Source organism: Girardinichthys multiradiatus, chromosome 12 (genome assembly GCF_021462225.1).
Source record: "Girardinichthys multiradiatus isolate DD_20200921_A chromosome 12, DD_fGirMul_XY1, whole genome shotgun sequence".
NCBI lineage: Eukaryota > Metazoa > Chordata > Actinopteri > Cyprinodontiformes > Goodeidae > Girardinichthys > Girardinichthys multiradiatus.
In genome coordinates this window covers 17,373,144-17,387,366 of record NC_061805.1, presented here as the reverse complement: position 1 = coordinate 17,387,366, position 14,223 = coordinate 17,373,144, and the positions used below count along the sequence as shown (strand labels likewise).

The 14,223-nt window shown below is 41.5% G+C and overlaps 1 protein-coding gene across 3 annotated transcripts; it reads right to left on the bottom strand.

The window, feature by feature from the left end:
* Positions 1-855: 855 nt before the first annotated feature.
* Positions 856-13,564, bottom strand: LOC124877416 (UDP-glucuronosyltransferase 2A2-like). 3 transcript variants are annotated; one of them, XM_047380563.1, is made up of 8 exons: positions 12,819-13,564; positions 12,193-12,194; positions 4,110-4,737; positions 3,843-3,991; positions 3,573-3,704; positions 3,091-3,178; positions 1,722-1,941; positions 856-1,546 (listed from the first exon to the last, which is right to left on the bottom strand). In XM_047380563.1, exons 1-8 carry the CDS (start codon positions 13,534-13,536, stop codon positions 1,264-1,266), a joined length of 2,220 nt encoding a protein of 739 aa, XP_047236519.1. In that variant the 5' UTR covers positions 13,537-13,564; the 3' UTR covers positions 856-1,263. The 3 variants fall into 3 exon arrangements, with proteins under 3 accessions (XP_047236519.1, XP_047236518.1, XP_047236517.1); XM_047380562.1 differs by lacking the exons at positions 12,193-12,194; positions 12,819-13,564 and having other exon boundaries at positions 4,616-4,714; XM_047380561.1 differs by lacking the exons at positions 856-1,546; positions 1,722-1,941; positions 3,091-3,178; ... (2 more) ...; positions 4,110-4,737; positions 12,193-12,194 and adding exons at positions 7,021-8,266; positions 8,551-8,770; positions 12,024-12,111; positions 12,280-12,411; positions 12,540-12,688 and having other exon boundaries at positions 12,819-13,559.
* Positions 13,565-14,223: the final 659 nt, after the last annotated feature.

Below are 14,223 nucleotides of genomic sequence, written 5' to 3'. Positions count from 1 at the left end.
TAGAGTCTGGAAAATATTTTAGAATGGAGGTTCACCTTCCAGCAGGAAGGCAAGCCTAAACATACAGAAACAGATAACTGGGTGATTACCAGGCTGCAGCAGTATTTGATGGCATGCAAAGAAGATCGTGCAATCATTTGTATCAGGTGTGGTGGAACAGAGACACATTTAAAACATGCAGGACAGGGGGACCTGAGGACCAGGGTTGGGAACCACTGGTTCAGATCATAGTATATTTGTATGTTAGACTGGCCCAGTCATATCCCAGAGCCAAAATTCAACAGTGAATCTGTAAGGTCTTGAGTATATGTTTCACAGATGCTCTTCATCCAGTCTGAATGAACTCAAGCTACTTTGGAAGGACATATCTTCTCACTTTGCCTTTTTCAGATTAGAGATGCAGATGAAGAGCAGCTGCAGGTGAATGCCCCCTATTCCTCTAAACTTTACCAGGACTGAAGACCGTACTTAGGAAACCAAGCACAATGAAGGAAACACAAGTGATTTGTGATCTTGTTGACATTCATGGTTATTCTTAGAGGGCAAATAACTTATTTACTTCTTCTCTCAAGCAATACCAACCGCAGAAGATTCAAGAAAATCTAAATATTATAGGACTGTGAAAATACAATTATATATTTCATTTTGAGAACACCATGTTTTTCTTAACAATTCTGATTTATTTGACAAATTTTTCGAAGATAAAGAAGGAGCAATATGATTCAAATATATTTACAAATGAATGTAATTTTGTTCCTTCATGAGGTATGTTTGTTGAATCTATAAATATTACAATAGTGTTGCTAAAAGCACACACCACAAGTATGTCAGCAGTTTCAGTAAATGCAACTCAGGTCATTTTTATATAGTACTTTTTAATGATCAGTTTTAACTTAGAGTGCATTACAGTACAAATGTGAAGCTTATAAACACACTGAAACAAAAACATGTAAGAACACCGACTAGACACTCAACATGATACCCTGTTAACACCTACAGACATGAATGATGGTGGCAGTATCATGCTGAAGTAAAATGTTTGAATTGGCTGGAAAGATGTTTGGATTTGAAAAAATGTCATATGAAACTACATAGAGGAAAGTTAGTCAGGATCAGACAAGTGATAAACTCTTTTTTTTTTTTCTTTTTGTCTTATTTCTTGTTTTGAAGTTAAAAGTATTTCAACTCTTAAATAGAAAAGTGCTACAAACACCACCAACATGAATTCTTATTTAGTTTGGAAAGCATCAGAACAGGAGATTTTTATTCAGCCTTTCTCTTTGTAATTTTTCTGCTGCAGCACCTCTGAAAACTGAAGCTGCAGATCTTGTAGAAGATAAAGATGAGAAGTAGATCTATAATAATGAGGAAAGTTAGAATGTCCAGGCTGAGATATTGGTACCAGGTAAGTTCGTGGGCCTGGACCCTCAGGTGCTTTGCTCCTTTGTTTCTCATGGTGAACTCGATCCAGAAAACAGCCTCGTCCCGGGGACTCATGGGTCTGTCATGGTGGATTCTGGACAGTCGCATTACATTTTCCTTGTAACTGTGGAGGGATATTGTGCAAAATAATGGGGAAACCCATTGTGTAAGGTTAACATTTTTACGCTATCTCCTTTAAATCATTCTGGTCAATGTTGGCAAATCAAAGGGCTCAATTATTGTAAACGACCTCAAAATAATATGTTTTTCATACATATTTAAAAAAATAAAGAACTTACGATTTGTCATTGATGACAGTGTTAACAGCATCTCTGAGACTTTCAGTTGTCATAAAGTTATGGTTAACAATAACTGCAGCTCCTTTGGCCTTCATGTGCACCATGTTGTCTGACTGATCACCAAACATGGGGAGTCCCACCATAGGAACACCATGGTAGATGGCCTCATAGATCCCATTTGCTCCACCGTGAGTGATGAAAGCTTTAGTTTTAGGGTGACCTGGTAGAAACCAAAGTTATCAAACATATGTGGCTACTTTTCACAGTAATATTGCTAGACCAGCTAAATACAAAAGCAAATCATGGTTTTATAAAAAAGGTTTTTTATCAGCTACTTCTATTCATTGAAAGAACAAAGCTAAACAAACAAAACATTGTGACTGAGAACTGTAAGCATGTGATTTTTAAACTACTCATGGTTTATAAATAATAGAAACAATATTCTTGAGTTCTTTCAGTCTGGGTTTTAAAGCCTGCAAAAGCACAGAATACGCACCTTTTTATTTTTTATGACATCCTACTGGCCAAAGGCTTAGAGGATGATGCGTTTTTCTGCTTTTGGAGTTGACTCCAGCCTTTGACAGAATTTACTATAAAATAAATGATCTTGCCTGGATCGCTGTGTTGGCATTCAAGGTTCTGCCCTTAGCTGGTTGAAGTCCTACTAAGAGAAGTTTTTCTTTGAGTCGTCTTTTTATTGGTTCACCTGACTTGTGTGGTGCCACAAGGCTCTATTCTTGGCACTTTTCTTTTTACTCTGTATGTACTCCTGGCTCTATAATGCATAAATATACGTAGCATGTCTTTTCATTTTTATGCAGATGTTTGCCAGGCCTACACACATATGAAGAAGTGCTTCAAAATTGAGGACCTTCTGAGTGTCCTTATGGACATTAAAGAAGGGTTGCCATCAGATTTCTCAAGTGGAAGTAAAAATAAGACTGTTGTACTTTAGTTTAAAACCAGTCGCGCCTCAGCTGGCCTCAGCGCATTCCTGAACTCGTCACCTTTTGTTAAGCCTGACATTTCAAACCTGGTGAAGGGCTGACTCAGAATTAAAGCTGGCCAAACAAATAAATAATATTGTTAAATCCAGGTTCTTTCACCTGAGGCCACTAGCAAAAGTAAAATCAGCTTTATTATTTTGACAGATTTTTTTGTGGATCCGTAACAACAAGGTTGGCATACTGCAGTGGGTTGTATCTCAGAGTGCATAATTCCTGTTCTGGCCATGCTTCACTGGCTTCCTGTGTGTTTTTCAATTCTTTTTCAAATTCTTCCTTGAGCTTATAAATCCCTGAATTGTCTAACACCATCCTATCCTTGTGACATGTTTCAGCCCAACACCTCGCAACTCATGTTTACCCACCTAGCAGGTCATTTTGTGGAATCCAGTCATACATTCTGGTATTAGAACCCAGAGTTTGGGGTTTTTCACCGCTGTATCTCCAGAGCACCTACAAATATTTGAAATAGTTTTGTAACAACATCATTGTTTCAAATTCAGAAAATGACACAGATCAAGTTAAAGGTTGGCTGACCAAACTCTGCACTAAGTAGAATAAATGTAGTGAATTTATTTAATGCTTTTCTGGTCATGCTGACCATTCAAAGCACTTTATACTAGAGCCAGATTCATCCAATCGCACTCATCAGCTCCAGCGCTGAACATGCACACATTCATACACCATACATAGATCAGTGGGCAACTTGGGGTTAAGTGCCTCGCCCAGGGTTACGTGACTACCCTACCCACTGGTCCACAGTCATCCAGATTATACTCCCTAAAAGCTGAATTTAACTGTGTGGAAGTTGATCATAGCTAAATTAAGAGATCTCTTTTTTTGTTACCTTTTGTGGAATCTGAGCGAGGGCTGAGGCAATCATGTTTGCTTTCTCGGTGGTCAGGTTCTTGACCATAGATCCCAAAGAGAAGACCACAATTCCAGCATCTCCAGAGCTTTGGACAAATTTTTCCACTTCCTGCAAAATAGTAATACTTGGACAGTCAGTAAACCAGTTAGTTGACCTTTACTCAGACTTTTGTTGACTGATAAACGTTTTTACATCTGAATTTTGAGGTGATCTAATAAAGTTTAAAATGGTGGAGTATAACCCTACCTTTGATAAAGGTTTAGCTGGTATGCAGTGGATTCCTCCAACAAATTTGAAGTTGGGAAGGAACGGACGAGGGAAATCAAAATCCCAGAAGGTTCTCATTAACCAGAAGTCACCGTTGCCCATCATTTTACAAGCACTGGTGGGTGTTCCTGTTGCAGTAGAGTAACACGTTAATTAAAAATTAACTATATGACTTTCAAACTTAATTTGACATTGTGTGATATATAAAGTTCCTTTCTCTTCGGTGATTCTTTCTAATCTGAGTACCTCTGATATCAGAGTAATATTTATCAAGGTCTTTCCACATAAACTGTTCTATTACGACGTCCTGCAGAGCGTAGAAGAGGACGTTCCACAGTCTCTCTGAGAAGTCCATCTTGTCTGTGAGTTTGCTCATAGCACCAGGGACAAAAGAAGGTGGAGCAGGCAATTGACCACACATCCTCTCCCAGTTATGAGCCAAGGAAAAACGCAATGAGTAGACAAGAGGGATCCCCAAAATCTCTGCAACTAGGTCGCTCCCAGGGTAGACAGGATCAGCAAAAAGCAGGTCATAGTTTCCCTCTTTTAACTTTTTCATGATGGTTTCAGATTTTACAACTCCATCTAACATATTCAGAGAAATCTTCATGTTATTCTTTAATAATTCAAAAAATCTAATATAAATCTGAAAGTAGTTCATGAAATCCATTTCGTAAATGGTGAAGTGAAGAAAGTCCTGAAGAAACTTTTCCATATCATTAAGCGACAGTGAGACGTGAAAAGGTTCATACTGGAAGCGGGAGGGTTCACTGCTATTCATAAACAGCGATGCACTCGGGACCAGGACTGTCACCTGGTGTCCTCTGTCGACCAGCAACTCCAGTACCGGCTTCATGTTGATCCAGTGGCTGGCCTCAGTGTACCATACCAAAATCTTTTCTCCATTTGAGCTTTTTGCAGTACACAACAGCAGCAGGATGCAGACAGAGAGACGCAGCTCCATGGTGTTTGTGTGTCTTCAGGTAAACCAGCCTTGGTCTTTTAAAAAGCTACATTGTAAAGATACTGATTAACTACACGAACTCTGACTTGCTGCTCTTTGTAATGCAAGATAACAGGGCCACCCCAGGAAAACTGTTAGTAAGGGAAAGGTAACAGCTTTTGTGTGTAATTTGTCTAAGAAAATCCTGAAATAAAAATGTATATATTGTAAAATGAATAGGTGAGTGTTTTCCAGTTCCGGTTGAGCTCCTTGTTGCACAAAGTAGCAGCAGGATGCAGACAGAGAGACGCAGCTCCATGGTGTTTTTGTGTCAGCAGGAACACCAGCTTTGGTCTTTTAAAAAGCTGAATTGTAAATGTACTGATTAACTAAATGAACTCTGACTTGCTGCTCTTTGTGCTGATAAACGCAAGATAATGAGTCCACTCCTGAAACACTGTTAGTAAGAGAAAAAGTATTAGCTGCAAAGGTAGCTGTTACTATGTACAATGGACAAACCTGTAATTTATACAAAGGAATCCTGGGCAGAGTTTTGTTTATTTTTAATGAGAAGAAGGTTGAGTCTTTTCATTATCTTAGCTTCAGATGGTATTGCAAAACTCTAACATGTAGTGGATGTCAGGGTAAATGTGAGATCTAATGACCCTTTCTGAGAGTGGGTTATTTTTTTCCGTAGTCTTAGATTTCTGTGTCATGATGTGCTGGGCAATTTGTGTATTCTTTTCTGTGACTGTATTAGTCGGGTTTTGAGTTATAGTCTTTAATACTGTTTCTCTTTGTAGTCACTGGTTCCTGTTTCATTGTGGTAGTCTTGTTTCTTTTGTTCACATTGTTCCATTCACTTTTTGTTTTCATATTTCTCTTGATTTTAGCTCATGTTGAAGTCTATTGGGTTTGAATTGTGAGTCATTTTCATTTGGGGTTTTTGTCTGCTTTGTGTTTGTGCAGTGTTTTGTCTGAGATGTTTAGTGGTATAGAAAATTTAATTCATAAATGACTTTCTGTGGACAGTAGGTGGAGAATGGACAATACATTTCAGATAGCAGCCTCAGTCAGTGGGATATGTGGTTTGTGAATATTCAGGAGGTAGAAGGTGCAGAGCCTTCAGCAATCAGTGTTTTTGGGAAAATGTCACTTCTAGTTATTTCTGCACTTAAGGCCTTAGAAAGCATTAACTGTGGGCACTTTATCCCCCTCATTACCCATGCAGATTGCTTTGCAGGGTTTAACTTTGTCCAATAAAACAAAGAGCATTTATATACTGGATTTAATCCCCACTGACGGAGCTGGTGAAGTTTCAGAGCGTACAGTTAATAATGTTTTCAACAACATCGTCCTCTGGTGGCGCAGAAGAAAATAACTGGGTTCTATATCTGGTGGTGGAGCATTTCAGGCCGATCCATGTCTTATTTTTTCCAGTTCCAGCCCTTTAAAGCAGTCGTTCTTAAACTGTGGGAGGAGGTGTGATGGCATGACAGGGGGGGCGTGCGAACAGCTTTGCCCTTTTTCTGTCCAGGATATACAGCGCACACATGGACCTAATGTGAATGTTGGATGACTGACTGATTTGGGTGTGACGCAATAAACAAAACGAGCAGGGGAAAATACGGATAGATCCAGGGAGGGTTTTCTGTCGGTAAAATGAAGAAAAATATTACAGAGGCAAAAAGAAAAATAGGCAACCTGTCAAGTACAACCAGAACAACAACAAATAGGACAATGACTGTAGGGACATCATATTTTTGTCAAATAATTGCATTTTTCTTTGGCCTTTACTCAGGTTGCACATTATCGCTGATACTGTGATACTATTAAGTTAGTTGCCAAAAATAATTTTTTCTTGCACACAAATATGGAGGTGAAAGTCACACAATTACTGCCAGACGGATGAAATGGATCAGAAAGGATTTCTCTGAAAAGAGACGTTCTCCTGTTCAACGTGTCTGGATATACTGAAGGATCAGTTAGTCATTCTCTGTGTAAAATATGGTAAATTTTTTAGAAAGCTTTGTGGAAGTAAATAGCTTTGATATTTGTGTATCTTTTAGTTTATTCTGGTATGTAATGAAGTATCTTAGTGACCTATTAAGTAAACAAACCTAAAACAGTGACCAAATAGTGTTTACTCACTTTGACTATTTCAGATTAGAAACAACGATTGGCAAAAGCAGGAAAAGACCACAATATACCAGATTTTACTAGAAAAGACAAGGTTTTACTATGTACCCAAACCAATGAGGTAAACAAGACATCAACAATATTAATAATATTGTCCATCTTAGTCACTTAGAAATGCCGATCTAATGTTTATTTCTTTCCCCCACTACTGTTATAATTTACCATTAGTACAAACATTCAAACATAAAATAAGATGTAGGAAAACACAATTACCCAATGAAAACCAGTAAGACAGTTTAAATAGAAAGAACACAGTATTTTCCTGAGATAGTAAATGCAATTAAACTTAGGTTTATTTATACAGCTTTTTTAAAGCTTTATCCTAGTGTGCATTACAGAACCATAGCAAAGCTTACAAACATGAAAAAACTGAAATTCAATTTACAAAAACAATTAATCTTATTGTTTAAATAAGATGATTAACAAAAGTAGCATTTAATAGATGTTTAGACATTGCAGAGAGCCAACATGTGAAGGGAAAAATAGTTTATGGTATTGAAAGCAGACTGTGAAAACGCTCCTGACCTGGTATGAGAAGGTACTCCGGTTCCATGAGATCAAATCTAAATCTGTATGCTAGACGCGTTCTAGATTGAGCTCAACAGTGCCAAAGTGAAGCACAGTGGTGGCAGTATTATACTTTGGTAATGTTTTGGTTTAGCAGAGCCCGGAAAGTTGGTCGGAATTTGCGAAATGTTTTATGGAGCTAAACTTGAAAACTTTTATCTGTGTCTTCTTTCCTGATTGTTTCATAATTTAAAATGTGCACATTTCAAAACTATGCAGTGCTATTAACACCACAAAATACATTCCTTTTCAGTTGGAATCCACCTGAATTGTAAACCTAACTGTTAACTGTTCTCTCTTATTTCTTGTTTTGTAGTTAAACGTATTTCAGCTCTTAAATAGCTACAAACACAACCAACATAAATCCGTATTCCCTTTAGAAAGCACCAAAACAGATCTCACTTTGGAGTTTTACTCAGCCTTTCTCTTTTTCGTTTTTCTGCCGCAGCATCTCTGGAAACAGAAGCTACAGGTCTTGATGAGGATGAAAATGAGAAACAGATCTAAAGTGATGAAAAAGATTAGGATGTCCAGACTGTGATACTGGTACCAGGTGAGCTCATGGGCCTGGACCCTCAGGTGCTTTGCTCCTTTGTTTCTCATGGTGAACTCGATCCAGAAGACTGCCTCATCCCGAGGGCTCATGGGTTTGTCATGGTGGATTCTGGACAGTTGCATTACATTTTCCTTGTAGCTGTGGATGAATGCAGGGAGAAGTAAAGGGCTTGCTATAGTATATTATTTAATTTTATTAAATGGTTGCTTTGTACCGTTACTGAATTTTGATTGGCGGGCCACACTAAATCATTTCCAGGCTCACAAATGGCCCACTGACCCCTGTTTATATATGGTACGTCTAACCACTTTACACCATAAACCCACGGCCGGCATTTGCCCATTTTTACTCTTCCAGAATGAATTCAGAGTGTTTTTTTACTAGAACATTGTGAGGCCATATTAGGAAAGAAAACAACTTACGATTTGTTGTTGATGACTGTGTTCACGGCATCTCTGAGGCTCTCAGTTGTCATAAAGTTCAGGCTCACAGTGAGTGCAGCTCCTTTGGCCTCCATGTGCACCATGTTATCTGGCTGGTCACCGAACATGGGGATTCCCACCATGGGAACACCATGGTAGATGGCCTCATAGATCCCGTTTGTTCCACCGTGAGTGATGAAAGCTTTAGTTTTAGGGTGACCTGGTAGAAACCAAAGTTATCAAACATACCAGGTTGTTTTTCATACTAATAATGCTGGACAAACTCAAACTAAAAGCCAGTTAGGGTTATGTAAAACTGGGTTTTTAATAACTGCAAAATACAGTGCTCAAAAAAATAAAGGGAACACTCAAATAACACATCCTAGATCTGAATAAATGAAATATTCTCATTGAATACTTTGTTCTGTACAAAGTTGAATGTGCTGACAACAAAATCATACAAAAATCATCAATGGAAATCAAATTTATTAACCAATGGAGGCCTGGATTTGGAGTCACACACAAAATTAAAGTGGAAAATCACACTACAGGATAATCCAACTTTGATGTAATGTCCTTAAAACAAGTCAAAATGAGGCTCAGTATTGTGTGTGGCCTCCACGTGTCTGTATGACCTCCCTACAACGCCTGGACATGCTCCTGATGAGACGCGGATGGTCTCCTAAGGGATCTCCTCCCAGACCTGGACTAAAGCATCCGCCAACTCCTGGACAGATTGTGGAGCAACGTGACGTTGGTGGATGGAGCGAGACATGATGTCCCAGATGTGCTCAATCAGATTCAGGTCTGGGGAACGGGTGGGCCAGTCCATAGCTTCAATGTCTTCATCTTGCAGGAACTGCTGACACACTCCAGCCACATGAGGTCTAGCATTGTCCTGCATTAGGAGGAACCCAGGGCCGACTGCACCAGCATATGGTCTCACAAGGGGTCTGAGGATCTCATCTCGGTACCTAATGGCAGTCAGGCTACCTCTGGCGAGCACATGGAGGGCCGTGCAGCCCTCCAAAGAAATGTCACCCCACACCATTACTCACCCACTGCCAAACCGGTCATGCTGAAGGATGTTGCAGGCAGCAGATCGCTCTCCACGGTGTCTCCAGACTCTTTCACGTCTGTCACGTGGTCAGTGTGAACCTGCTTTCATCTGTGAAGAGCACAGGGCGCCAGTGGCAAATTTGCCAATCCTGGTGTTCTCTGGAAAATGCCAAGCGTCCTTCACGGTGTTGGGCTGTGAGCACAACTCCCATTTGTGGACGTCGGGCCCTCATACCATCTTAATGGAATTGGTTTCGAACCGTTTGTGCAGACACATGTACATTTGTGGCCTGCTGGAGGTAATTTTGCAGGGCTCTGCCAGTGCTCCTCCTGTTCCTCCTTGCACAAAGGCGGAGGTAGCGGTCCTGCTGCTGGGTTGTTGCACTACGGCCTCCTCCACGTCTCCTGGTGTACTGGCCTGTCTCCTGGTAGCGCCTCCAGGCTCTGGACACTACGCTGACAGACACAGCAAACCTTGCCACAGCTCGCATTGATGTGCCATCCTGGATGAGCTGCACTACCTGAGCCACTTGTGTGTGTCAATCAGTGTTGCTTCCTAGGTGGACAGTTTGATTTCACAGAAGTGTGATTTACTTGGAGTTATATTGTGTTGTTGAAGTGTTCCCTTTATATTTTTGAGCAGTGTATATATATTTATATTTTTTTAGCTATTTATTTCTGTGCAGTGGCAAGGCTTCGGTGGTGGATGAGATCCGCCCTGAGTACCTCAAGTCTCTGGATGTTGTAGGGCTGTTATAGTTGACACGCCTCTTCAACATTGCGTGGCGGTCGGGGACAGTCCCTATGGATTGGCAGACTGGGGTGGTGGTCCCCCTTCATAAGAAGGGGGACCGGAGGGTGTGTTCCAACTACAAGGGGATCACACTCCTCAGCCTCCCTGGTAAGGCCTACGCCAGGGTATTGGAGAGGAGATTCCGGCTCATAGTCGAACCTCGGCTTCAGGAGGAGCAGTGTGGTTTTTGTCCCGTCGTGGAACACTGGACCAGCTCTATACCCTCTACAGGGTGCTCGAGGGTTCATGGGAGTTTGCCCAACCAGTTCACATGTGTTTTGTGGACCTGGAGAAGGCATTCGACTGTGTCCCTCGTGATGCCCTCTGGGGGGTGCTCCAAGAGTATGGAATTGGGGGCCCTTTATTAGGGGCCATCCGGTCCCTGTACGAGCGGAGCAGGAGTTTGGTCCACATTGCCGAAACTAAGTCAGACCTGTTCCCGGTGCATGTTGGACTCCGGCAGGGCTGCCCTTTGTCACCGGTCCTGTTCATAACTTTTATGGACAGGATTTCTAGACGCAGCCAAGGGCCGGAGGGGGTCTGGTTTGGGGACCAGTGGATTTCGTCTCTTCTTTTTGCGGATGACGTGGTCCTGCTGGCCCCCTCTAGCCAAGACCTACAGCATGCGCTGTGGCGGTTCGCAGCCGAGTGTGAACCGGCTGGGATGAGGATCAGCTCCTCCAAGTCCGAGGCCATGGTACTCGACCGGAAAAGGGTGGCTTGTCCTCTTCAGGTTGGAGGGGAGTTCCTGCCTCAAGTGGAGGAGTTTAAGTATCTCGGGGTCTTGTTCACGAGTGAGGGAAGAATGGAGCGGGAGATCGACAGACGGATCGGTGTGGCTGCCACAGTAATGGGGGTGCTGTGTCGGTCCGTTGTGGTGAAGAGAGAGCTGAGCCGAAAAGCAAAGCTCTAAATTTACCGGTCGGTCTACGTTCCTACCCTCACCTATGGCCATGAACTTTGGGTCATGACCGAAAGAACGAGATCCCGGATACAAGCGGCTGAAATGAGCTTCCTCCGTAGGGCGGCCGGGCACTCCCTTAGAGATAGGGTGAGGAGCTCGGCCATCCGGGAGGGGCTCGGAGTAGAGCCGCTGCTCCTCCACATCGAGAGGAGCCAGTTGAGGTGGCTCGGGCATCTATACCGGATGCCTCCTGGACGCCTTCCTCGGGAGGTGTTCCAGGCACGTCCCACCGGGAGGAGGCCCAGGGGACGGCCCAGGACACGCTGGAGGGACTATGTCTCTCGGCTGGCCTGGGAACGCCTTGGGCTCCCCCTGGAGGAACTGGAGGAGGTGTCTGGAGAGAGGGACGTCTGGGCGTCTCTGCTGAGTCTGCTGCCCCCGCGACCCGGTCCCAGATAAGCGGAAGACAACGAGTACGAGTACGAGTATTTCTGTGCATCAAAATAATGATTCTTAGCAAACTAAACCAAGTTAAGATCCATTTGTGAAAACTTATAAGAAATATGCAGAAATGCAGAATCTTCTGGAAAAAGTTTTTAGTGGGTCAGGCAGTGTCACAATTAGAGTTGTAGTGTGGTGTTTGTGTATATTCCATTTAGCATGATATTTAAAAAAAAACAATGATCCTAAATGTGATGAATGCTCTTATTTACGCACCTAGCAGGTCATTTTGTGGGATCCAGTCATATATTCTGGTATTAGAACCCAGAGTTTGAGGTTTCTGTCCACTGTATCTCCACAGCACCTACAAATAGTCAAGACAGTTTTTTAATAATGTGACTTGATGGATCATCTATTTAAAACAAAGTCCCTGTTAATCATACACATCTTGATGTGTGGGACTTATAGTTGAAAGTAGGTTATATAACCTACACTGTTTAAACACATGATCTTTTATCCAGATTTTCCTGACCTTTTGTGGAATCTGAGCGAGAGACGAGGCAATCATGTTTGCTTTCTCTATGGTCAGGTTCTTCACCATAGATCCCAAAGAGAAGACCACGATCCCAGCATCTCCAGAGCTTTGGACAAATTTTTGCATTTCCTGCAAAATATTATCACTTTCAGTGTCGATAAACCAGTTAGTTGGCTTTTATTCTGAATTTTGTTGGCTGATGTTTTATTAATTTCAGATTTTTAAACAATGCTTAAAATTGTGAATTTTATCCCCACCTTTGGTAAAGGTTTAGCTGGTCTGCAGTGGATTCCTCCAACAAATTTGAAGTTGGGAAGGAATGGACGAGGAAAATCAAAATCCCAGTAAGTTCTCATCAACCACATATCAGCATTACCCATCATTTTACAGACACTGGTGGGTGCTCCTGTTACAGTAGATGCACAATAAAATGCAAATATATCAAAGTTTTTATGCTAATTTTGAAAAATTGAATAACTATTGCTTGGTGTAATCCATCTGTCTCGATTTTCTGAGATTACTAATAGGTCGCTTACCTCTAAATTCAGAGTAATATTTGTCAAACTCTTTCCACATAAACTGTTCAAGCACAACATCCTGCAGAGTATAGAAGATGACGTTCCACAGTCTCTCTGAGAAGTTCATCTTGTCTGTGAGTTTGCTCACAGCACCAGGGACAAAGGAAGGTGGAGCCGGCAGCTGACCACACATTCTCTCAATATTGTGAGCTAAGGAAAAACGCAAAGAAAAGACAAGAGGGATGCCCAAAATATCCGCAGTCAGGTCACTGCCAACGTAGATTGGATCAGCAAATAGCAGGTTATAGTTTCCCTCCTTTAGCTTCTTCATAAGGGTTTCTGATTTCACCACGCCGTCCAACAACTTGAGAGAAACCTTCATGTTATTCTTCATTAAATCTAAAAATCTAATGTAAATCTGAAAGATGTTCATGAAATCCATCTCATACATGGAGAAGTGAAGAATATCTTCAAAGCATTTTTCTGTATCTTTCACTGAGACGGAGACATCAAAAGGTTCATACTGGAAGCGGGAGGGTTCGCTGCTGTTCATGAACATCGATGCACTCGGGACCAGGACCGTCACCTGGTGTCCTCTGTCGACCAGCGTCTCCAGTACCGGCTTCATGTTGATCCAGTGGCTGGCCTCAGTGTACCATACCAAAATCTTTCCTCCATTTGAGCTTTTTGCAGTACACAGCAGCAGCAGGATGCAGACAGAGAGACGCAGCTCCATGGTGTTTGTGTGTCTTCAGGTAAACCAGCCTTGGCCTTTTAAACAGTTACATTGTAAAGATACTGATTAACTACATGAACTCTGACTTTCTGCTCTTTGTACTAAACAATGCAAGATAACAGGGTCAACCCAGGAAAACTGTTAGTAAGGGAAAGGTAACAGCTTTTGTGTGTAATTTGTCTAAGAAAATCCTGAAATAAAAATGTATATATTGTAAAACGAATAGGTGTGTTTTCAATGTTTTTTGACTGGCTTGGTCATCGAAACTAGTTGAGTCTAGTTAGTTAGTCCTGGAATGTTTCCTTATCCACATTGCTGTGATGCTACTGCAGTTTTCAACTGTTGACATTTCTTTATGATAATTTCTCCTCATGGGTTTTTGATTCTCAAACTTCCTAAAGTATCACTATACTTCTGCTCGGGAATCTGTTGAGTAAAATCGGTGTAAAAATTTGTTTAATTGCTCTCTATGTTTGTCTGTGCAATAACAAATATTACAGTAACTACAATAACTGACAATTGCCATTATACTGTCTAATGTTTTGCGTTTCCCTCCAGCAAGTTCTGGGTCAGTACCGACAAGTTCTTCACCTTATTTCACCTTATTTCCAGCCACTCTATGGAAAATGCTTTTTTTAGCCACTTGAATCGTTGAGCTTATTTTTCTGGCCATGTTAGGTGATCAAA